Here is a 25515-nt window from a genome sequence, read left to right as displayed (position 1 = left end):
AATTATGGAGAAGGATAGGTCTGGACCCAGGGTTGAGATTTTTGATTGGAGAAAGGCTAACTTTGAGGAGATGCGAAAGGATTTAGAAGGAGTGGATTGGGACAATTTGTTTTATGGGAAGAATGTAATAGAGAAATGGAGGTCATTTGAAGGTGAAATTTTGAGAGTACAGAATCTTTGTGTTCCTGTTAGGATGAAAGGAAAGGTTAAAAGTTTGAGAGAGCCATGGTTTTCAAGGGATATTGGAAACTTGGTTCAGAAAAAGAGAGATATCTACAATAAATATAGACAGCATGGAGAATATGAGGTGCTCGAGGAATATAAAGAATGTAAAAAGAATCTTAAGAAAGAAATTAGAAAAGCTAAAAGAAGATATGAGGTTGCTTTGGCAAGTAAGGTGAAAATAAATCCCAAGGGTCTCTATCGTTATATTAATAGCAGAAGGATAGTGAGGGATAAAATTGGTCCCTTAGAGAATCAGAGTGGACAGCTATGTGTGGAGCCAAAAGAGATGGGGAGATTCAGAACAATTTCTTTTCTTCGGTATTCACTAAGGAGAAGGATATTGAATTGGGTAAGATAGGAGAACCAGGTAGGGAAATTATGGAAACTATGATGATTAAAGCTTCTAAGGAATATAAAAGTGGATAAGTCTCCAGGTCCTGACAGGATATTCCCTAGGACCTTGAGGGAAGTTAGGGTGGAAATAGCAGGGGCTCTGACAGAAATATTTCAAATGTCATTAGAAACGGGGATGGTGCCGGAGGACTGGCATATTGCTCATGTTGTTCCATTGTTTAAAAAGGGTTCTAAGAGTAAACCTAGCAATTATTGGCCTGTGAGTTTGACGTCAGTGGTGGGTAAATTGATGGAAAGTATTCTTAGGGATGGTATATATAATTATCTAGATAGACAGGGTCTGATTAGGAACAGTCAACATGGATTTGTGCGTGGAAGGTCATGTTTGACAAATCTTATTGAATTTTTTGAAGAGGTTATTAGGAAAGTTGACGAGGGTAAAGTGGTGGATGTTGTCGATATGGATTTCAGTAAGGCCTTTGACAAGGTCCCACGCGGAAAGTTGGTTAGGACGGTTCAATCGTTAGGTATTAATATTGAAGTAGTAAAATGGATTCAGCAGTAGCTGGATGGGAGATGCCAGAGAGTGGTGGTGGATAACTGTTTGTCAGATTGGAGTTCTGTGACTAGTGGTGTGCCTCAGGGATCTGTACCGGGTCCAATGTTATTTGTCATATACATTAATGATCTGGATGATGGGGTGGTAAACTGGATGAGTAAGTATGCAGATGATACTAAGATAGGTGGAATTGTGGATAATGAAGTAGGTTTTCAAAGCTTGCAGAGAGATTTAGGCTGGTTAGAAGAGTGGGCTGAAAGATGGCAGATGGAGTTTAATGCTGATAAATGTGAGGTGTTACATTTTGGTAGGACTAATCAAAATAGGGCATACATGGTAAATGGTAGGGCATTGAAGAATGCAGTGGAGTAGAGGGATCTAGGAATAATGGTGCATAGTTCCCTGAAGGTGGAATCTCATGTGGATAGGGTGGTGAGGAAAGCTTTTGGTATGCTAGCATTTATAAATCAGAGCATTGAGTATAGGAGTTGGGATGTAATGTTGAAATTGTACAAGGTATTGGTGAGGCCAAATTTGCAGTATTGTGTACAGTTTTGGTCACCGAATTATAGGAAAGATGTCAACAAAATAGAGAGAGTACAGAGAAGATTTACTGGAATGTTACCTGGGTTTCATCACCTAAGTTGCAGAGAAAGGTTGAACAAGTTGGGTCTTTATTCTTTGGAACGTAGAAGGTTGAGGGGGGACTTGATAGAGGTGTTTAAAATTATGAGGGGGATAGACAGAGTTGACGTGGATAGGCTTTTTCCATTGAAAGTGGGGGAGATTCAAACAAGAGGACATGAGTTGAAAGTTAAAGGGCAAAAGTTGAGGGGGAACTTCTTTACTCAGAGAGTGGTGGCTGTGTGGAATGAGCTTCCAGCAGAAGTGGTTGAGGCCGGTTCGATGTTGTCGTTTAAAGTTAATTTGGACAACTATATGGACAGGAAAGGAATGGAGGGTTATGGGGTGAGTGCAGGTCGGTGGGACTAGGTGAGAGTAAGAGTTCGGCACGGACTAGAAGGGCCGAGATGGCCTGTTTCTGTGCTGTAATTGTTATATGGTTATAAGACTTGAAGCTATCATAGTTAGCCTAACAATTGTCATTGGGTGATCTCCCTTTCCTTTCTACTATTGAGTTCCAACCTGACCTTTTGCATCTTTGAAGATTTATGTAAGTCCTGTTCCAAGTTTATGTTTATTAGATTCTCATTATAAGGTCATAAGATATAGGAGCACAATTAGGCCATTTGGCCCATCAGTCTGCTCTGTCATTTCATCATGGCTGATCCATTTTCCCTCTCAGCCCCAATCTCCTGCCTTCTCCCCGTATCCCTTCATGCCCTGACCAGTCAAGAGTTTATCAACCGCTGCTTTAAATATATTTGAAGACTTGGCCTCCACAGTTGCCTGTGGCAACAAATCCCACAGATTCACCACTCTCTGACTAAAGAGATTCCTCCTCATCTCCATTCTAAGAGGATGCCCCGCTATTCTGTGGTTGTGTCCTCTGGTCTTAGACTCTCCCACCATCAGAAATATTCTCCCCACACTGACTTTTATCAAGGCCTTATCACAAAAACTATGTACTTTCATCTTGTTCCTCCACTCCTACTTCAACAACAAGGCTTAAAACAGGGCTTCCTCCCTTCACGTATTATATTGTTCATATGTTAGTGATTACATATTATTAATGAATGTTATGCTCCCCAAGATCATTACACCATTCCTCCTAACCTTATGCATCTCTTAAATGTAAGATTGCTATCACTATTTACCTCTATGATCTCGTACACAAACTGTGTTTATTTCTAAACTTTGATTCCCAGTCAGTTGTAAAATGTTTCTTTCTGTTTCTCAAACTATTCTTGGGCCTGACTTCATTGTAAATTTACAAAATACTATAAGGTTACAAATCTGAAATATTGTAGAGAATGCCAGAAATACTCAACAGGTCAGGCAGCATCAACAAATAGAGAAATTGTTAATGTTTCAAGTCTATGGTCTTATAGTCCTTTCCCTCTACTCCTTTGATTCTTTACCTTCCTCTATTCCTTAAATATGCACCTTAACACTAACCTGTTCAATGTTTGCAGAATCTTGGCACAGCCTTTTGAAGTAATTGAGAAAAGATTTTAATGACTATCACATGTGCAAATATAAAAAAAGGTTTGGTTATTTTCAACAATGTTGTGACTTCGTCCGCTTGCTCGATTCCTATTGTGCCATACATGCTTCGAGGCTGGGAGGATGAATAACTGGCAATCTTGTCTCATCTTTTATCTTCTCTGAAGCTGACGCTAGGAAGACTAAAAATGACCTGAGTAATAGTTATATTTTCTTTGAGAAAGGGGCATTATTCCCCCAGTTTCTCTACCAAAGCTGAATAATTGGAAATTGGAGCAAATGCTGAGATATTACTTGTTGCGTAGGAGGAGGCTGTTTAACCAATTGGTTCCATAGTAGCATTTAAGAGAGCAATTCCATTATTTTCATTCCATCCCCCATATTTCCCTGATTTCTTATAGCTTATTCTTTATTTTACAGGTTATTTTATAGTAGTATTTAATTCACTGGCATGTGTTTATTATGTGAGAGAACATACCTCGGGGATACCCATGTGGTTACGGGGAGGATGTGCAAAGTCTGAGCAGACAACACCTAGATCAGATTCAAACCCAAGTCTTTAGATTTTTAGATGAGCAACGGATTTTTAATTTTTGGTGAGAGGAAATGTTTAGTTTTAGAATAAAGTGTGTGATTTGGTGGTAATCTTGATTGTTACTGTTTAGTTGTTCATACCTTCTTCATTTTTGCCCTGGATGTATTGAAAGAGTTTTGTAAATCCTTCATAGCTGGCAAATTCCATAAAAAAACTTGTTACGTTGGTTGCAATCCATGTTGATGAATTGTAATGACGAACCTGCATATAAAGCAGCACAGAAAAAAAAACATTGATTACATTAAGAATTCACCCACTATGTCAATCCAGATAAATATTTTAACTTCCACTAGTTAATTTACTACTTGTTGGCAGCATTTCTATTTTCTTTGTCATGTAAGTGGCAGGCTGGATGTAACTGAGTGTATCCGTTCACACTAGATTCTAATAGAACAGTTTTACTGTATTACATCTTCTGATGGTTGCTCTTATACTGTTAGAGACAGAGTTTGAATCAAATTCAAGTTCTGGCCCTATCCAGTGCAGTAGAATGGTTCAATTGTATCAATGGCATCATGAATTTACCATCTGTGATTATCTAGAGTGTTAAATAAATTCCCTAAGAATTTCTTATTAGCTGTTTTGTGAAGTGGTTTTATATTGAAGATTTAATGAGGGATCTTACTGTAGAACCTGCCAACTCTTCTTTAATTTCTATTTATTCGGTGATAGTAACGTTTGTTTTGCTACAAGTCTTTGCCTGGTGTGCATTCTGTCAGTGCATTCTAAAATTAAAAATTGTTTGATCTCTGCTTCTCACCTCATAACCTGAGTTTTCACAAATAAGATCATAATTAAAACATTTCTTTGCTTCTCTGCAGTGCACTGGTCGAGAGTTACTGCTCAAAGAAAAAACAATTAGAAATAAAGATAAGCAAATCATTCTTGATGTCAGTTTTTCTATCACTGTACAATGTGTTAAGTAATGGTTACATTTTGACAGATCCATTAGCCACCCTCAATCATATCTTTCAAACCCTGCCGTTGTTCCAGCTCTCCCAATCTCTGTAACCTTCTCCAATGCTTAGAATTCTATAATCCACTTCCCAGCCTTCTGCATATCTCTTTTGCTGTACTAGACTACGTACTGGAAGTTAGGTTTTCAGTTCCCTAGGCAAGAAGGTTTGAAATTCTCTCTAAAACCACATCTCTTACTCCCTGCTTATACCTACATTTTTGACTAATCTTTTAGTCATTGTCCCCAATAACCTTTCTTTTGTGGCGTAGTGGTAAAATTGACAAACTTAAGTATTTTTCTCGAATGTTTTCCTCCTCAGGAATTAATGTCAATAATTGGGTAAGAGAATATACCGTCAAATGGACAAGATGAGAAGTGTAGTTTTGTTTCAATAATTATAAATTATTATAAATTACTACGATTGCACATGGCACATTTAGATGGAGATGTAACATAAAGATTTTTACTCCTCATGTATGTGAAGGATGTAAGAAATAAAGTCAATTCAATTCAATTTCAATGGGAGCATTATCAAGTAAAACTTACTGGATAAGGATAGAGAGCAGGCACTTCTTTGTTCTTCCCTAAATCAGGTAATAATACCAATATTGGCAGCTCCATCTGACTTGCTGTGGTCAACTGGAGGTATGGATGTCATTTAACTGTATATAGGGACTTGTATTGATGTGCTACTTACTGCTTTGAATAATATACACTATTTAGTTAAACATAGAGTCATACAGCACAACAGTTCTACACTGACCATGATACACCCATTTACACATTATAGTTTTTGTTTCTCTTCACAATCCCAACAACACTCTCCCTTCTTCCTTTCCCGTTCCCCACCTCAAAACTCACCTACACAGTGGCTGGTTAACCAGCTAGCATGTCTTTGGAATGTAGAAGGAAAGCAGAACACCTGGAGGGAACCACAGGTGACATGCAAACACCAGGCAATATCAGGTCACAGGAGAACATGCAGACTCCACACAGGCACCTAGGTCAGATTGAACCCGGGTTGCTGGAGTTGTGAGGCTGCAACACCGCTAGCTGTGGCTTTAGGCCACCCAACATGCAGAAACAGCTATTATGTTTTGTGTTTCCTTCATGTATTACAGATTTAACACTGTCACATAGTAGCTAGTTCATGGCTGCTATATGATCCACAGAATAATGAAGATTATTGCTTCCCTATTGCCAATATCACACTTAGTCATGGGGAGTGCTAATCAAAATTCCTATTTGTGTAATGTCAAGGGTTTGCAATCTCCAAGACAATGTGCCTTACTTTGTGGAACAGTACATCTTGTAACTGGACAAAACCTGAATACTTTGGTTATGTTTTACATTGACTTGCTTCCCAACTGTTTCCCAGCTTCCTGAGATGCAATGTTATATAGGTAACCTGTGTTTTACAGTTAAGGGCATTTCTAGAACATGCTCCATATCATGATTTTATGGAATGAAAAGCCGCATCCTCTGCACTTGGGTCAAAATATGCGAGTTGGATAAAAATAAAAGTTGTGTTAATTTATGTATTTGTTAACCATTGAATTTCATGAGAGGATTTTTATAATGTGTCTGTGATATTTTGGTAGTGATTTGTGAATGCCATAAGGGTAAATTTTAATATCCTGAACTGCTGTAACACAGAGGTTGTCTGAATTAACCCCTTCAGGCAGCATGCATCTAGCTGTTCTTTAAGTGTGAATATATGCAGTGATTTTGCCTGACTATTTGACTGCAAGGACAATATGCCTACCTGGACAATGTCATCCAGTGATTTTTTTTTTGGCAGAGGTCAGGTGAAAGTGGTCAGGTGCTTACATGTAATTCAGTACAAAGTAGAAAATGAGATGGAGACACACATTGTTCTGCTTATGAAGTGCTTTACTGTTCTAGTGTATGCGATCAGATTGAAATTGAATTTCACCCTCCCATTATACATCTTTATATAGTCTGTCTTCTGACCTGTTTGCAACTTCTATCAGATCAAATAACAGAAATAGACACAGTCCCGTCCGGTACCTGAGGATAGAAAAACGTAAATAGAGGTATATTTGCATTTTCATTCTTCATTTTGAAAATTTACTTTTAAGTATTATTCAACATGAAATTATAAAAAAGTCATAAAATACTTCAGTTTGTCTTTTCTGCAAGGATTCAAGTTACCTCAGTGACACAAATGAAAATTTAAATCAATTTGTTTACTAATATTACCTCGTCACTAGATGGCAGTGGAAGAAGTCAATAATTATTTTCTCTTGGGGTGCGGACATGTCAGGTAATATCAGCAATTATTGTCTATTTTGTATCTACTAGAGCCATTAGGCAAAGTAATAGGATAAAGGATCATCCCCTCAGGAGTTAGATGAGGAGGATATTTTATTCTCAGAGGTTGTGGAGCATTGAAATTTCCCACTTCAGAGGGTCATTAAAGATTTTCAAGAATAAACTTCTTGGACTACAAGAGGATCAAGGGTTATGGGCTTTCAGCAGTAAAGTGGATTTGAGACCATGACCTTAATGGCAGAGTACATTTTTGACCCCCTTTCTTCCATTGCTGCTGAAACTGGCTTTATGGAAATTGACTGCTGTATCCTTGCATTACAGGAGTTAGATTTCAAATATATTTCATTGGCTACATGAAAGGCACAAATCTTTTGTTGTATTACCTTTACTTGCTTGTTGTTGCCATTAGTTATCAGAGCCTTGATTCTTCACTTGTTCCTTTCCATGCTTTGGAGAGATATTAGTATTGTTTGTTGTCACAACTATGTGTCGAATAAACTCTTCTAGGGCTTTCAGGTGGGTACAGGTATTGATTTTAACCAACGTTTCGATGATAAAGTCTGCCATCTTCATCAGGGATGATGCCTAGGCATGTCTAGTCTGGTGGTATGTATTGTCTGTCCCTCCTGATCAGTTAGTCCTCATCCAATCAGATTTCTGCAGTCCCAGTGTGTTTACAATGGAATTCCTGTTCTTTGCCAAAGATCTCGCTCTAAGAACTGGAATTCGATTGTAAGCAAGATGGGACAGTAGAAACCTGATTGGATGAGGACTAACCAATCAGGAGGGGTGGACCGGGGTATATATAGCACTGGACTAGACGCCTAGGCATCATCCCTGATGAAGATGGCAGAGTTTGCCATTGAAACATCAGTTAAGGTATATACCTGTATCCGGCTGGAAGCCCAAGAAGTCCATTACTCGTCATATATGTCGGGAAAGCACTAGATCCTTTTTCAGAACTATATATTTTTGGCATATGTAATTTGGCTGGATTGGATCATTTTTTGTGCCACATATTTTTACCAATTCTAATGGAAATAACAGGTTTCTGACAGCAATTTTTAACTGTTTCAACAATACAAGTGAAAATTGAAGATCTATAAAACCTCTTGGTTCACATGCCTTTGCTCTCAATACTTTTAACCAGAACTATGAGTTTACATTGATTCAGATTGCAACCATTGTAACATTTGTTACTGTAGCATTACTCTCTAAAGTCCTTTCTGTTTATATACATTAGTTGGTGCACAAGGTCTTTTCTCTTGATAATGCTGTTCCTTGAGAAAATAGAACAAATATCTTGACGTTTTGTTAATTACTTTTTGTTGTTATTTGTAGAAGAGTGTAACGTATGCTCTGAAACAGTGTTTTGATGAAAAAATTAAAATCCTAAATGTCTGGTGATTACTTCCCCCAACCCTCTCCAACATTATCTTGGAATTTCAATGAGAGGGCATTCCACTTGCTGATACACGTACCATCGTATTTCCTGCCTAAGTAGCAGTACCACCAACTACTTACCCACAAAGAAGATCGTGTGTGGCATCTTCCTGAGTAGATCTAGAAGTGCTTTCACTCATGGGAGAGTCACAAAATAGTCACAGATACAGGGTTGGATATTTAAATCTGAGGTCCATAGAAATTTCACCTTCCAACGATAGTGAATTCCTGCAATTTTGTGTCCCAGAGGGTGAAGGAGGCTAGATCATTAAAAATATTTAAGGTGGTAATAGAGAAATGTTTGAAAGATTGTGGATTGCCTGAACAGAAAAGGAGTTGTGGCCAGTATTGATCAGCCATGATCATATTGAATGTTAGGACAGGCCTGAGGGACCTGGTGGCCTACCCTTGCTCCTGTTTTCTTGTGTTCTTTTGAAATGTCAAAGCATTTCCACCTCTTGAGATTTTTGATACCATTCAGAAAAATACAGCCCACATGACTGGCATCACCTACCTCCCTTAACATTAAGTTCATCTACCAAGTGTGGACTGTGACTGCATCGTCTATGTAATGCACCAAAGTTACATGTCTGGGCTACTTCATCAACATCTCACAAACTCATGACTTCCATCAGCTACTGGATAGGACAAAGGTCGGCACTGCAATTTGTAGGTTTGCTTCCAAGTTGCACATTTTCAGGCATGGAAATCAAGCGCAGGCAGGGTGACCGCTTTGCCAAGCATCTGAGCTCCATCTGCAGTGGAGATCTGGAGCTCCCAGTTGCAAACTATTTTAATTCCCCTTCCTATTTCCACACTGATCTGTCTATCCTCAATGTCCTGCACTGTCAGGATGAGGCCAAATGAAAACCAGAAGAGTAACATTTCATATTCCTCTTGGAGTCTACAACCTGATGGCAATGAACATCAGATTCTCTAATTTCAGGTAATCTGCCCTTCCTTTGTTCATTTCTCTCTTCTTATGATCTACCCAGGTCCTTTTACACATATTTCTTTCCTCCTTCCCAACCTCACCCAGTTCCTTCTCCCCCACATTTTTTCTTTCTTCATTAATACCCCTGTTTTTCCCATCTATCCACCACACCTTCCTTATTCACTTCCTTAACAGGTTCCACAATTGTTAGCCCTTTGATGCCTCCATCTATCACCTCTCAGCTTCTGTCACTGTCTCTACCCTTCCCTCCCCCACCTGACTCCATCTGGCTATCAACCCCTCATCACCTGGATCCATCTTTTGCTTGCCAAATCTTGCCCCATCCCTCTGCTTCATCTTATTATATTGGGTATTTTCCCACTTTCAGTCCAGATGAAGTGCCTCAACCTGAAACAACACCTGTCCATTTCCCTCCACGGATGCTGCCTGACCCACTGCTTCTGCATCAGCTTCTTTCTTGCTTCTGCAGTCTCTTGTGTCTCCATAGAAATATATCACCATTCCTCCATTATTGTTGGATTAAAATCCTGGATCTTCCCACCCATAAGATTTGGACTAGCATCATCAGGTAGATTACACTGGCTGAAGAAAGATGTCTGTCACTGCTTTCTCAAACAGCTTTGGGATAGGTAATAATTGCCAGGCTGACTAGAAATGTATACTAAATAATACAAGAGGTTCTACAGATGCAGGAAATCTGGAGTAGCGCTGAAAAAAAATGCTGAAGGAATTCAGCAAGTCAGGCAGCATCTATGGAGTGGAGTATACAATTGGCATTCCCGATGAAGGTCTTGGCCCAAAACATAGACTGTTTATTCCTCTCCATAGATGCTGCCTGACCTGCTGAGTTCCGTGCCAGTAATATTCTGATAGAACTAAAGCTGCAAAAGGAATGCTGGGCTAATGATATTCTTGTACTTTGCCTTGGGAAGGGAAGCAAAGCTGAGTGGAGCTGGTAGAGACCCTTCAGGATTTGATTCATTGGTGTTGTAGGAATGAGTAAATACACAAGCAATTTGGGCCTGTCTGTTTCTAACAAATCAACTGCTTGAACACTTAGATTGAATCTTATCAGACTTTTGTGTGGAATGTCGAGGTCATGTCTGAGAATTACTTTTTACTCAATAAAGAAGGTTATGTACATTACCATCCCAATTGATGGATCAAGAGGACAAACTGTATAAGCCATACTGTGGCAGTTTAAAAAAATCAGGGATGGCCTCATTGAATTCTATTTCATAATTTTACAGAGTTTGATAGGGTACATGTGGGAAGATGATGCCTTTGGCTAGAATCAGGGATTACAATCTCAAACAGTCTGCCATTTAGAACTAAAATGAGGAAAACATTTTCACTCAGATGATGGAAACTCTTGGAATTCTCTGTCCCAAGGTGTTCTGGAGGCTCAGTGATTTATTTCATTCAGCAGAAAAAACAATATACTTCTGAATATTAAGTGAATCAAAGAAAATGGGGATAGGGTAGGAAAATGATATTGAGGTAGAAGATCTACTAGGATCTTGTCGATTGAGAGAACAAACATGAAGAACCAAGTTGCTGATTTCTATTTCTTATGAGAAAAAAACTATTGCAACTGTGTTCATTCCTCAAGTACTTTAAAAAAACTTCGGAATGAAGAAAATGGAGTAGGACTATACACAATAAGAAGGTCTTAATGGACACATAGTAATAAGTAAAATAACAAAAAAAAGTAAATGGAAAAGATACTTGGTGCTGAGGAAAACATAGGAAATCAACTTTGCATTTTAACAATTTAAGTAAATTTCCGACAAGTCCAAAACAGATCATTTAGTTCCAATTAGAATAAAATTTTTACAACATATATTTCATTTTATGTGTCAGTACTATTAAAAATCCTTCACATGCAGTGAGTTACTCATTTTAAAAGTGCAATGACTATTATAATCAAATCAAGAAAATATATTTTGAAAAACTCACATTATTGTCCAGATTCCTCTCTCAACTCTTCTGTATTCTGTAGGTGGCTGTTTATTTAATGAGTGGCAAACCAACAGCAGTGTACATTGTACATGACGTAACACTTCTACTAAGAGTGGGTTGTACAAATCACGTAACAGCTTATCCAGTGAAATTGCAAGAATAGCCTTCAGTTGTTCCGTAACATGAGTTCTTACCAAGGTTTCATAATGGTTATAGAGTCGTAGAAAAGTACAGCACAGAAACAGGCCCTTTGGCCCATCTAGCCCATGCTGAACCATTGAAGTTGCTTTCTCCTATCGACCTGCACTTGGACTATAGCCCTCATGCTCTTACAATCCACCTAACTATCCAAACTTCTCTTAAACACTGAAATCGAGATTCCATGCACTACATGTGCTGGCGAGAGGTGCTGTCCGTGAGGAGTTTGCATGTTTATTTGGAGCTGGGTCCTTCGTTGGACCTTGGCTGTTATTAATTTATTTCAACAACTTAGATGTACATAAATGTACACGGCATGGTAAGTTAGTGGATGATACTAGAATTGCCAGTATTACAGACACTGTGAAAGTTATGAAGAATTACAGTGCATCTTGATCAGCTGGATATGTGGGCTGAGGGTTGGCAAATGGATTTCAGTACAAATAAATGTGAATTATTTCAGTTTGGGAGATCTAAGGGTAGGACGTATATTGAATGGTACGGCTCTGGGGAGTGTTATGCATCAGAGGTACCTGGGAATGTAAGTACATAGTTCACTGAAAGCATCGTCTCGGGTAGATAGGGTAGCGAAGAAAGTGTTTGACAAGCTTCATCAGTCATGGCATTGACTACAGAGTCATAGAAAAGTACAGTACACAAACAGGCCCTTCTGCCCATCTTGTCCATGACGACTCATTTAAACTGCCTACTCCCATCCACCTGCACCTGGACCACAGCCTTTCATACTCCTATCATCCAAACTTCCAAACTTCTCTTAAATGTTGAAGTCGAGCTTGCATACACCACTTGTGCTAGCAGCTCATTCCACACTTCCACACCCCTCATGTTCCCCGTAAAGTTTTTACCTTTTGCCCTTAACCCATGACCTCTGGTTGTAGTCCCACCCAACCTCAGTGGAAAAAAGCCTGCTTTCATTTACCCTATCTATACCCCTCATAATTTAGTATACCTTGAGCAAATCTCCCCTCAATCTTCTACGTTCCAAAGAATAAAGCCTTAAACTATTCAATCTTTCCTCATAACTCAGGTCCTCCAGTCCCAGCAACAGACTTGTAAATTTTCTCTGCATCTTCCTTGTAGGCAGGTGACAGAATTGCACACAATACTCCAAATTAGCCATCAACAACATCTTATACAACGTCAACACAACATCCCATTTCCTACAGCCATTAAATTGATTTATGAATGCCAATGTGCCAAAAGCTTTCTTTAGAACTCTATCTACCTGTGCCACCATTTTCAATGAATTATGGACCAATAACAATATCAGAGGATTTCTGGGACCAGCACGTAAGTGCCATTTCAAAGAAAACATGGCAGCACCTCTATTTCATAGAAGTTTGTGCAGATTTGGCATGTCATCTGAAACTCTGATGAACTTCTATAGGTGCAGAGTATCCTGACTAGTTGAATTCTTGGTTACACCTGGTCCAGAAACACCAATGCCAAGAACAACAAAAGCATACAAAAATGGTGGATACAGCCCAGTTCATAGTAGGAAAAGAGTCCCTACCATCCACAAATAGTGCTGCCACAAGAAAGCAGCATCCATCAGTCAGGACCCCCATCACCCAGGTCATGCTATCTTCTCACTGCAGGAAGGAGGTACGGGAGCCTGAGGCCCCATACCACCAAGTTCAGGAACAGTTATTACCTTCAATCATCAGGCTCCTGGACCAACATGAACAACTTCACTCACCGCAACACTGAAACTATGGAATCACTTTCAAGTACTCTACAATTCATGTTCTTGGTATTATTTAATATTATTATCATTATTATTTGTTTTTTATATTTGTACTGTTTTTCTTAATTATTCTGCACATACTGTATATTATGATTATTTTTCAAATCTGTCCACTTCTTATACAAAATAGAATAAATACTGTATACGTTCTGCATCTTAAGCAACTCCCAAAAAGTACAAGAGTCTGTCATCAAATTTTGCCAGTAGGAAAACCAAATACCTGTAGTCTGAGGTGGAGAGTGCGTCTACCTCATGTAAAAAAATGCACATCTATTATTTTATGAAGCCCCTGGGGGCTCTAAAGGAGGATTAGCAAAGAAAATTCAAGAAGAGATACATTACAATTGAGGAGCCAAATTTCAAATGCCCAATTAAAGATTTGAAACAGTGTACTAAAGGGATAAGGAGGGAGTTTCAGAACATGTAAATCCAATCTATCAAAACAGTATCGTGAGCTTCACATGTGATTTCATACTATGCCATCCAATGAGCAATTTTCAAAAAATATTACTGCCCATATGCTTGATGCACCCTAAATATGCAAACTACACCAGCAAGACTTGTATTCATATTTCCCAGCTTACATAAACTGTCAATTTCTCAACCCAGACAAATCCATAATGTGCTATAAAATTCACTAAACGAATTCCCTATTTTTTGCAAGATCAGATAGTTTGCCATCAGAGGCAGCAACAGCAGTTAGGCTTCAATAGACAATAGACAATAGGTGCAGGAGTAGGCCATTCGGCCCTTCGAGCCAGCACCGCCATTCACTGTGATCATGGCTGATCATCCATAATAAGTACCCTGTTCCTGCCTTCTCCCCGTATCCCTTCACTCTCCTATCTTTAAGAGCTCTATGTAACTCTTCCTTGAAAGAATCCAGAGAATTGGCCTCCACTGCCTTCTGAGGCAGAGAATTCCACAGATCCACAACCCTCTGTGTGAAAAAGTTTTTCCTCAACTCCGTTCTAAATGCTGTACCCCTTATTCTTAAACTGTGGCCTCTGGTTCTGGACTTCCCCAACATCGGGAACATGTCTCCTGCCTCTAGCGTGTCCAATCCCTTAATAATCTTATATGTTTCAATCAGATCCCCTCTCATCCTTCTAAATTTCAGTGTATACAAGCCCAGTTGCTCCAATCTTTCAACATATGACATTCCCGTCATCCCTGGAATTAACCCAGTGAACCTACGCTGCACTCCCTCCATAGCAAGAATGTCCTTGCTCAAATTTGGAGACCAAAACTGCACACAATACTCCAGGTGGGGTCTCAGGGATGCGCATGGATATTTGGAGCTCGGTGAGAGGAGTCGATAAGTGTGTCTCTATTGGCTCAATAATTTATGAAATGCTACTATTATTGAAATGGCAGCCACATAGTCTATGACTTGGAATGTTGCCGTCCACACAGATGATGGTATGTTCACATTGTCACTTACCTCCTATCCTACAGTCTGCTCTCATTTACAGCTTGGGAATTGTGTAAAAATGCTTCTCAAAATTGCAAATCTCTTTACTATCACCTGCCCTTTTTTGTTTTCTTTTTAGCAATCTAAGAAAGTCAGAAAGAAGAACATCTGTCTCTTGATCAGATAGCCATTACTACCAGGTCAGAAAGTGGCACTGTGTGTATTACAGTACTTTAGATGTAGATTCTCTTTGACCCTGCACAAAGGATGAGTGGTAAACATAGCTCATATACTAACCTGACAGAAGAGAAACTTCAGATAATTTAGTTGTCAAGTTTTGATGGAGTATCTGCCAGGAAAAGGCTGTTGGGAATGCACAGCAAGATGCACACAAGAATATGGATGTTTACTTTGATGAAAAGAGCGCTTCCTTTTTGGGGGGGGGTGATTAGGAATATAGAACAAGGGGTCACTGCTTAAAAATGAGTGGTTTCCCATTTAACACAGAGGTGAGAGAATTTCTTTGCTCTCTCAGAAGGTCACTAGTCTTTTGAATTCTCTTCCTGAAACAGTGTGTGAATATATTTAAGGGAATGATAAATACAGTTTGATAAACAAGTGGGTAAAAGATCCCGGGGTAGGCAGCAATACAGAGTTGACGTTACAGTCAGATCAATAACGAATTGTTGGGCAGGCTTGAGGAGCCAGATGGCTTTTCTGCACTTAGTTAATATTTTTGAACGTCTGTGTGTAAAAGGAAAAGGAGTAGACCATAAAGACCCCCAGGCTTTTCCGTCGCAGTAAAATACAAATCTTCTTATTGCTCTTTGGTGCACTTTATTTTCTGGAGAATTGGCTTGTATAAAATGTTAACGTGAGAACTTAACAGAAAAAGTCTAGACGGGAGTAGGTTTTGACCTTACACATGCTCTACCCTTCAGTAAGACCAAAGCTGATCCTGCACTAACCCTCAAGTACTGAAGTTGAACTGGTCACATTTTCCATGCTGGAAAGTGTGACGAAAGACCAAGTTATCAGAAGATTGATGCTGATGAGAGAGATAAGAGAGACAAAGGGAGAAGCGTTCAAAGTGTTAATGAGAGAGGAGAGAGATTAACGAAAAGAGACACAATTCCAAGTATTGACAGACCGGTTGCTTTGAACCTGAACTGTTTGAAGTTTGATGGACAGGCGATACCCCAGCAGGGGGATAAAAGGAACAGGTTCGCTAAGGCAAGACAAACACCATGAGATCACGAGACCCTGGAAAAGCGGTGTGCCCCCACAAGCTGGTGGGATTTTGGAGGTCTGGTCGCGGGACCGACCATAGACGCACAGGGTGAAAAGGTACGATCGGCGGGAACCTGGTGTGTGTGTGTCCGCCCTTGCCTGGGTGCCGGGTTCACCACGGAGGAACGATCGTATCCGGAATGGAGGGGTCACAGTCGGTGACCTCCGAAGACAGTAAAAGGGCTCGCCCGAAAGCTAACTGCGGGGAACATCAAAGGTCTGTTGAACCGAAATTTGCATTCGCTCTCTCTCTCTCCAAGGGCACAATAGCGATTACTGCGAACTGTACTAAACTGAACTGAACTCTGCGTCACTTGAGACTGATCATTTTACCCCTAGACTGCGATAGAGCTTGGTTGATTCCTATTACCCTAGCTCTGTGTACATGTGTGTTTTATCATTGCTAATCTGTTGCATTCATATCCTTACGATTAGAGTACTGTGTTACTTATTTTAATAAAATTTTCTTAGTTCCAGTAATCCAGACTCCAACTAAGTGATCCATTTCTGCTGGTTTGGCAACCCAGTTATGGGGTACGTAACAAAAGCAATAGACTTCAAGTTGTACAGAAAGCATGCCCTTTAAAATCCGGTACAGTCTGTCGTCTTCATTTTGTAGGTTGGGGGTGTTCAATTATTATCTCCAATGACCTTTGAGAAAGTTTTGAGAAGTTGCCTTTTTAATTTGTATAATTGCTTGTTATTGAGATACTCCCAGACTGCTGTTATGTAGAATATTCCTGGATCTTAGCACAGTGACAAGGGAAAAGTGCAGAAATATTTCCAAGTCAGGTTGTTGTCAATTGGAGGCGGTGGTGGAATTCCTAGACAGTTTCTAGCCTTGTTCTTCTTGGTGAACCTGAGCTCTCAGATCCGGGTGTTGTCAGAGTAGCCGTAGCTGATTACTGTCGTTCATGATTGCAACTCACACTGTAAAGGGTGCTAATTATATGAACTTAATTGTCCTGATTAGTGTCAAGCTTCTTAGGTGTTGGAGCTGCATTCACCCAGGCAAATGGAGAGCATTTCATTAAACCCTTAGTGTGCCTTTGTGAAGTCAAAAGTTGAACCACTTGATACTGAAAAACTTCTTCCTTGCATTACTTATGCGCTGATCCTCTTAGGTTTCCAGTCAGTGCTGAATTCCTCAGGATGTAGATGATGACTGTGAAATTGATATCATTGAATATCAACAAAGATGATTAGACAGACTTGTGTTTAATGTGGCCATTATCTGATGCTTGAATGTGAGCAAATACTACTTGCTACATATCATTCAATTCCAAATGCTGTGGAAGATAACTGCCTAATTTTTAGAGGAATAAGGACTCACTCAGATTTTTCCTCACTGTACATATAATGCTTTCAGATTGTTATAAACAAGCAAGACCAGAAGAGTGTTCAAAAATGCACTGACTTCCTTCTTCCTGTCCCTCCTCCATTTCTTCCTCTTCCTCTAACATCCACCACCCTGTCCCAATGTGCTAGCAAGTGCTGAACTGCATAATCGCCTGACTGTGCACAAAAAAATAGATGACCTCAAAGTTGAGAATGACCCTATTTGTGGAACCTTCTATTCTCTTTAGCCTGCACAATCATGTAACATATTTGCGAGTAGGCAGATTAGATTAACATTAGATCCTCATTGGCTTGGTAGTCAGAGCAGTCAGTACCCATTAAGTTAACAAATTTCACGACATATGTTGATGATAATAAACCTGATTTTGATTCTGATTCTGATTCTGAAAACAAGTTTTGGATCAGCTTATGTATTTTGTTTGGATGATGCAGGTCCACAAAGCGGTAGTAAACATCTGGGGAGGGGTTTTGAATTTTCATTATTGGGATAGTACATGTCAAAGGAAATTAGGAATGGTGTCTTTAAAGGATAATGGTGAACCGCCTTCTTGAACCTCTGCAGTCCTTCTGATGAAAGGTAATTCCATCATGCTTTTGGACATGAAGTGATAGAATTTATACCCAGTTATGATGAAGGAATAGCAAAATGTTTCCATATCAGTCAAAGGGGAGCATACTGCTTGGTGGCAGTTTGGGAAGGTACTACTGGAGGAGCTGAGTGCTTATAGTGTATTTTCTAATTGGAATGCTTTGCAGCTATGATGTGTCTGCTGTAGAAGAAGCAAAAATTTAGGATGTAGATGTGGTACCAATCAAATAGCTCACTTTATGCTATATGATGAGCTTATTGTGCAGTGCTGGCACTAATCCAGACAATTGAAGAGTACTCCATTACAGTATTCACTTGTACCTTACTGATGAGATTTTTGTGGTTCAGTCAGGAGGTGAGTTAGAAATGTAGCCCCCCGCCCCCATTGTGAGTGCAGTGAATGACTCTTATGTTTTTGATAATCCTTCTATCCATGTGTAAGGGGTTTCTTCTTTTATGTTACTGCGTAGGCTAATCAAAATGGCTTCTTTGTTATGTTAACTGCTGAGAAAGTTCTCTCTCTAGCAGCTTGTATGGGTTATAAAGAGAATTGTATTAATTTGCTAACCAGTTGGGACAGATGTTATTATTTCTTGTGTATCTGTAAGCTATTGTGTTGCGCGGGCTTTGGCGCAGAAGGCGCGATGGGGACAGAGAGAGGTGACACGATGCTGTAAGCTGGCCGACGGGATGGACCTCGAGCGGGAGTCCGAGGCCCAGGGTCTTTGGCGAGGAGAGGAGACGAATACAGACTCGTGTGGATCGTCTGGTCGACCACCGTGGTTGGTCCCAAGCGGTGGGTCGAGAGGGTCAGAGGGGATCGAATGGTGGAAAGAGGACCCCGTTACTTGAGTTCCAACGATTGTGCACAAAGTGGTTGAACTTTGATAAGTTTGGCACCTTTTACTTTCCTTTTATATTTTATATTAGTTCCAGTAATATCTATAAATTGTAATCATTTAATCGTATATGGTGTATTGTCTGTTATTTGGCGGGGTGGGGTACATCACACAGCACCCGCACAGGAAATCATGTTTATATATCAGGGGTATTATGCAGGTGTATTATTTCAAAATTCAAAGTTCAAAGTAAATGTGTTACCAAAACTCATAAACGTCATCACAAGATTCTTTTTTCTGCAGGTATACTTAGCCAATCTATAGAACAGTAACTGTAAACAGGATCTGTAAACTGTAAAGGAAATATGCAAATGCACGTAATAAGTAAATAACAATAAATAACAAGCATGAAATAAGAAGGTAAGAGTCCTTAAATGAGTGTGGCTATCCATTTTGGTTCAAGAGCCTGATGGTTGAGGGGTAGTAACTGTTCTTGAATCTGGTTGTGCGAGTCCTGAGGCTCTTGTACCTTCTAGCTGATGGCAGCAGTGAGAAAAGAGCTAGGCGTGGGTGGATCTTTGATGATAGATGGTACTTTCCTACGGCGAAGTTTCATGCTCAATGGTTGGGAGTGTTTTACCTGTGGTATACTAGGCCAAATCCACTATGTGTTGTAGGATTTTCTGCTGAAAGGCATTGGTGTTCCAATACCAGACTGTAACGCAGCCAGTCAGCGCACTTTCCAGCACACACCTATAGAAGTTTGCCAAAGTTTTTGATGACATGCCAAATCTCTGCAGACTCCTTCTGAAGTAGAGGCACCTTTGTGCTTTCTTTGCAATTATATTTATATCATGGGCTCTGAGATAGTGACACACAGGAATTTAAAGTTACTGACCCTCTTTACCTCTGATACTCTGATGATTACTGGCTCATGGAACTATGGTTTACCTCTCCTGAAGTCTACTATCAGTTCCTTGGACTTACTGACATTGAGTGAGAGATTGTTGTTATGACACCACTCAGCCAAATTTTCAATCTCCCTCCTGTATGTTGATTTATCACCACCCACAACAGCCCACAACAGCGGTGTTGTCAGCAAACTTGTATATGGTGTTGGCGCTGTACTCAGCTAGGTGTAAAGTGCAAAGTGAGTAGAGCAGGGGGCTAAGTACACATCCCTGCGGTGCTCCTGTGCTGATGGAGATTGTGGAGGAGATGATTTTGCCAATCTAAACTGGGGTCTACAAATGAGGAAATCCAGGATCCAATTGTACAAGGGGGTATTGAGACCCAGGTCTTGGAGTTTACTCGCAAACAACAGGAATTCTGCAGATGCTGGAAATTCAAGCAACATACATCAAAGTTGCTGGTGAACGCAGCAGGCCAAGCAGCATCTATAGGAAGAGGCGCAGTCGACGTTTCAGGCCGAGACCCTTCGTCAGGACTAACTGAAGGAAGAGTGAGTAAGGGATTTGAAAGCTGGAGGGGGAGGGGGAGATGCAAAATGATAGGAGAAGACAGGAGGGGGAGGGATAGAGCCGAGAGCTGGACAGGTGATAGGCAAAAGGGGATACGAGAGGATCATGGGACAGGAGGTTTGGGAAGAAAGACAAGGGGGTGGGTGACCCAGAGGATGGGCAAGAGGTATATTCAGAGGGACAGAGGGAGAAAAAGGAGAGTGAGAGAAAGAATGTGTGCATAAAAATGAGTAACAGATGGGGTACGAGGGGGAGATGGGGCCTTAGCGGAAGTTAGAGAAGTCGATGTTCATGCCATCAGGTTGGAGGCTACCCAGACGGAATATAAGGTGTTGTTCCTCCAACCTGAGTGTGGCTTCATCTTTACAGTAGAGGAGGCCATGGATAGACATGTCAGAATGGGAATGGGATGTGGAATTAAAATGTGTGGCCACTGGGAGATCCTGCTTTCTCTGGTGGACAGAGCGTAGATGTTCAGCAAAGCGGTCTCCCAGTCTGCGTCGGGTCTCACCAATATATAAAAGGCCACATCGGGAGCACCGGACGCAGTATATCACCCCAGTCGACTCACAGGTGAAGTGATGCCTCACCTGGAAGGACTGTTTGGGGCCCTGAATGGTGGTAAGGGAGGAAGTGTAAGGGCATGTGTAGCACTTGTTCCGCTTACACGGATAAGTGCCAGGAGGGAGATCAGTGGGGAGGGATGGGGGGGACGAATGGACAAGGGAGTTGTGTAGGGAGCGATCCCTGCGGAATGCAGAGAGAGAAAGATGTGCTTAGTGGTGGGATCCCGTTGGAGGTGGCGGAAGTTACGGAGAATAATATGTTGGACCCGGAGGCTGGTGGGGTGGTAGGTGAGGACCAGGGGAACCCTATTCCTAGTGGGGTGGTGGGAGGATGGAGTGAGAGCAGATGTACGTGAAATGGGGGAGATGCGTTTAAGAGCAGAGTTGATAGTGGAGGAAGGGAAGCCCCTTTCTTTAAAAAATGAAGACATCTCCCTCGTCCTAGAATGAAAAGCCTCATCCTGAGAGCAGATGCGGTGGAGACGGAGGAATTGCGAGAAGGGGATGGCGTTTTTGCAAGAGACAGGGTGAGAAGAGGAATAGTCCAGATAGCTGTGAGAGTCAGTAGGCTTATAGTAGACATCAGTGGATAAGCTGTCTCCAGAGACAGAGACAGAAAGATCTAGAAAGGGGAGGGAGGTGTCGGAAATGGACCAGGTAAACTTGAGGGCAGGGTGAAAGTTGGAGGCAAAGTTAATAAAATCAACGAGTTCTGCATGCGTGCAGGAAGCAGCGCCAATGCAGTCGTCGATGTAGCGAAGGAAAAGTGGGGGACAGATACCAGAATAGGCACGGAACATAGATTGTTCCACAAACCCAACAAAAAGGCAGGCATAGCTAGGACCCATACGGGTGCCCATAGCTACACCTTTAGTTTGGAGGAAATGGGAGGAGCAAAAGGAGAAATTATTAAGAGTAAGGACTAATTCCGCTAGGCGGAGCAGAGTGGTGGTAGAGGGGAACTGATTAGGTCTGGAATCCAAAAAGATTCCAACCTCCAACCTGATGGCATGAACATCGACTTCTCTAACTTCCGCTAAGGCCCCACCTCCCCCTCGTACCCCATCTGTTACTCATTTTTATGCACACATTCTTTCTCTCACTCTCCTTTTTCTCCCTCTGTCCCTCTGAATATACCTCTTGCCCATCCTCTGGGTCACCCCCCCCCTTGTCTTTCTTCCCGGACCTCCTGTCCCATGATCCTCTCGTATCCCCTTTTGCCTATCACCTGTCCAGCTCTCGGCTCTATCCCTCCCCTCCTGTCTTCTCTTATCATTTTGCATCTCCCCATCCCCCCCCAGCTTTCAAATCCCTTACTCACTCTTCCTTCAGTTAGTCCTGACGAAGGGTCTCGGCCTGAAACGTCGACTGCGCCTCTTCCTATAGATGCTGCTTGGCCTGCTGCGTTCACCAGCAACTTTGATGTATGTTTCTTGGAGTTTACTGATTAGTTTTGAGGGGATAATGGTGTTAAATACCTAGTTGTAATCGATAAAGAGTATCCTGATGTATACATCTTTGCTGTCCAGATATTCCAGGGTTATGTGAAGAGCCAGTGAGATAGCATCTGCTGTAGACATGTTGCTTCAGCAGGCAAATTGGAGCAGATCCAAGTTGCTATTCAGATAGGTGCTGATAAGCTTCAACACCAGCCTCTCAAAACACGTAATCACTGTGGATGTAAATGCCACTGGGCGATAGTCGTATAGACATGTTACCATGCTCTTCTTGGGCACTGGTACGATTGAAGCCTGCTTGAAGCAGGTGGGTACGACACACTGCTGGGGTGAAAGGTTGAAGATATCTGTGACTACACCAGCCAGTTGGTCCAGCACAGGTCTTCAGTACTCGGCCAGGTACTCTGTCCACCGGATGCTTTCCTTGGATTCACTCTTGAAGGTAGCCTGCATGTCATCTTCAGATAATGATACCAAAGGATCATTGGGAGACATGGAGGGGCATGATGGCTCCTTGCTGTTCTGGTGGTCAAAGCAAGCATAGAAGGCAGTGAGCTCATCCGGAAGTGAAGCTTTGCTGTCCTCTATATCACAAGATTTGTCTTTGTAGGAGGTTTTGGCATTGAAACCCTGCCACAAGTGCTGAGCATCCATCCTTGATTCTAGTCTAGTCTGGAATCTCCACTTTGCCTGAGAGATGGCTTTCCAAAGATCATACCTGCACCTATTGTAGCAATCTTGATCTCCAGACTTGAATGCCTCTGATCTGGTTCTGAGCAGGTTCCGGATGACATTGTTCATCCTGGCCTTCTGATTGGGGTAAACCCTGAATGATTTTGTGGGGACACAGTCATCCACAACTGTTTTAGTGAAGCCTGTAACCACCCCAGTGTAGTCGTTCAGGTCCTCAGATGAGTTCTTTAATATGGCCCAGTCCACTGAGTCAAGGCAATTCTGTAACTGTTCCTCTGCCTCCCGTGACCATCTCTTAGCTGTCTTGATCTCTGGAGCCTTGCTTTTTAGGCTCTGTCTGTATGTAGGTAGTAGGAGTACGCCAAAAGATCTGACTTGCCAAAATGTGGTCTTGTGAAGGAACGAAGACATCCCTTATCGTAGTGTAGCAGTGGTCTAGTGAGTTGGGACCTCTAGTGCAACAGGTTACATGCTGGTAATAATTGGGCAGGGTTTTCTTCAAGCACGCCTGGTTAAAGTCCTGACTATAACTTGAAATGTTTTGGGATGAGCTATTTCACGTTTACAGAAAACATCATGCATTTTTGCGAGTGCTTGTTAATAATTGGCCACGCGATATATAAACTGCGGTCAGGATCATGGATGAGAACTTCCAAGGCAAATTTAATGGTCTACATTTAATCACTAGTTGTTCTAAGTCAGGGGAACAAGAAGTTGACATAACCCCAAAGTCCGTGTGCCAATGAGAATTGACGCACACGCCACCACTTTTTCCCTTACAAGAGTACATCCCTCTATGATTCACAATGGTTTGAATTCTGCCTCTCCAGCCGCATTTTCAGCCATGGTGTTGATCTCCTTAAAGGCACTGCATTTAACTACTCTGCATTTAGCTGTCGAACTTTGAAGGTCAGTGATGTAATTTCGTAGTCTATTGTTAAAACGAAATTTTCATGCTGAAGATTGCAGTGAAAGTAGTTCAAAAGGAGCACATTTAAGGGGAAAACTGGTTCAATTTCCTACATTTTCAGAGAGTCACCGATGTACACTGACACCATCTTACAATATACAGCCCTGAAAATAATTTTCTTGCGAGCATTTACAGTAAATACAAGAAACATAATAGAATTGATAAAAGACCGTGTCCAACAGGATGGACAAACAACCAATGTGCAAAAGACAACAAACTGTGCAAATACAGGAAGGAAGGAAGGAATGAACAAGCGAATAAAAAAAGGGGGGAAGGATGGAAGGGGCTTTACCCATAATGGACTGGGCTATATCCACTACTATTTGTAAGAATTTAAAAGTTTCTTCAATTGTTGGAGAAGAAATGATCTAAAATAGGGTAGTAGATTCCCTTTGTAAGTCCTGGAATTTGGGTAAAAGGGAGATTTGGGCTGGCTTTTCTTGCCATTTATCTTGGAAGCTTAGAAGCCAATCTTTTGACTATCCAGCATCAGTAGGACCTGGAGGAAAGGAGCCAAAGAGAAGAATGCTTTGGCAAAAGGCATGAATGAAGAGGTGAAGCAACCCTAGCCCTCAAAGGACCATCAGCAACCAGATTTGTATCTCTAACTTTCTGGGATAAATGCATCCAGAAGCTGAGGTTTGCTAAGTTAGGAGAGACAAAGATATCCAGCTATGCTCTTGTACTTGGACTACTCTCCCTATAGAAGTGAAGGTCGTTTGTCATCCTGAACTGCTTACCAGTGGATGAGATCCAGACGGTGGTCTGTTTTATCCAACATTTCTTTGTTTTAAACTGTCCTTTCTCCTGGAGCAGGCAGAACAGGGGTGTGGATTTGTTAAAATAATGGACTTCCCAAAGGTTGAGGCAATGATAGGCTGCAAAGATAGGACTCTGGACTTCATATTGTAAACTCAGAACCCTTCATCGGTGGCGGTTATTCAGAAAATTCTTACATACATTCATTCTGAGGCATACCACCAGGTCAGATGGATCTTTAGACAGGACAAATATTAACTTCCTTTGGCCCTTTAGTTAATCTGTCCTTCTGATCAAAGTGGAGAGTGCAATTATTAACACAGCCACCAGGTTACATAGAGGTAAGAGAACTCAAGAGGTAGTTGGAGTAGTAGAGTACATGGACCCTCCATTCTTGCTTCACTCTTAGTTCAATCTGTAAGAGCATGACTTATATGATATTAGTTTCAGTACCACGTTCTTTCCTGGTCTCCATTATCTATTACTCCCAAAGCCTAAACATTTGTTTATGTCAGGCTTCAGAGAATGAAAAGGGTTCAATATGCTCAGGGAAGAAATTGTTCTTCATTTTAAGTTATTAATACTTTTGTTTTAAAAACCATGCCCCTTGGTTCTAGATTCTTCTATAGTAGAAACTTCCTCTCAGCACTGAGGAGGGA

The 25515-nt window shown here is 41.1% G+C and overlaps 1 protein-coding gene across 1 annotated transcript in view; it reads right to left on the bottom strand.

Moving 5' to 3' along the window:
• The window catches only part of LOC134339283 (heme-binding protein 2-like), a 37769-nt gene extending 14231 nt beyond the window's left edge, over positions 1–23538 (bottom strand). The window contains exons 1-3 of the mRNA XM_063035660.1: positions 23153–23538; positions 4621–4699; positions 3941–4061 (exon numbers count right to left, since the gene is read on the bottom strand). Coding sequence (XP_062891730.1) covers positions 3941–4061; positions 4621–4699; positions 23153–23538 — 586 coding nt within the window. The remainder of the gene's footprint in view (positions 1–3940; positions 4062–4620; positions 4700–23152) is intronic.
• Between the last annotated feature and the right edge of the window lie 1977 nt (positions 23539–25515).

This window comes from Mobula hypostoma, chromosome 29 (genome assembly GCF_963921235.1).
Source record: "Mobula hypostoma chromosome 29, sMobHyp1.1, whole genome shotgun sequence".
NCBI lineage: Eukaryota > Metazoa > Chordata > Chondrichthyes > Myliobatiformes > Myliobatidae > Mobula > Mobula hypostoma.
Note: the sequence above shows the minus strand (reverse complement) of the source record. Positions and strands in the feature narration are given on the sequence as shown.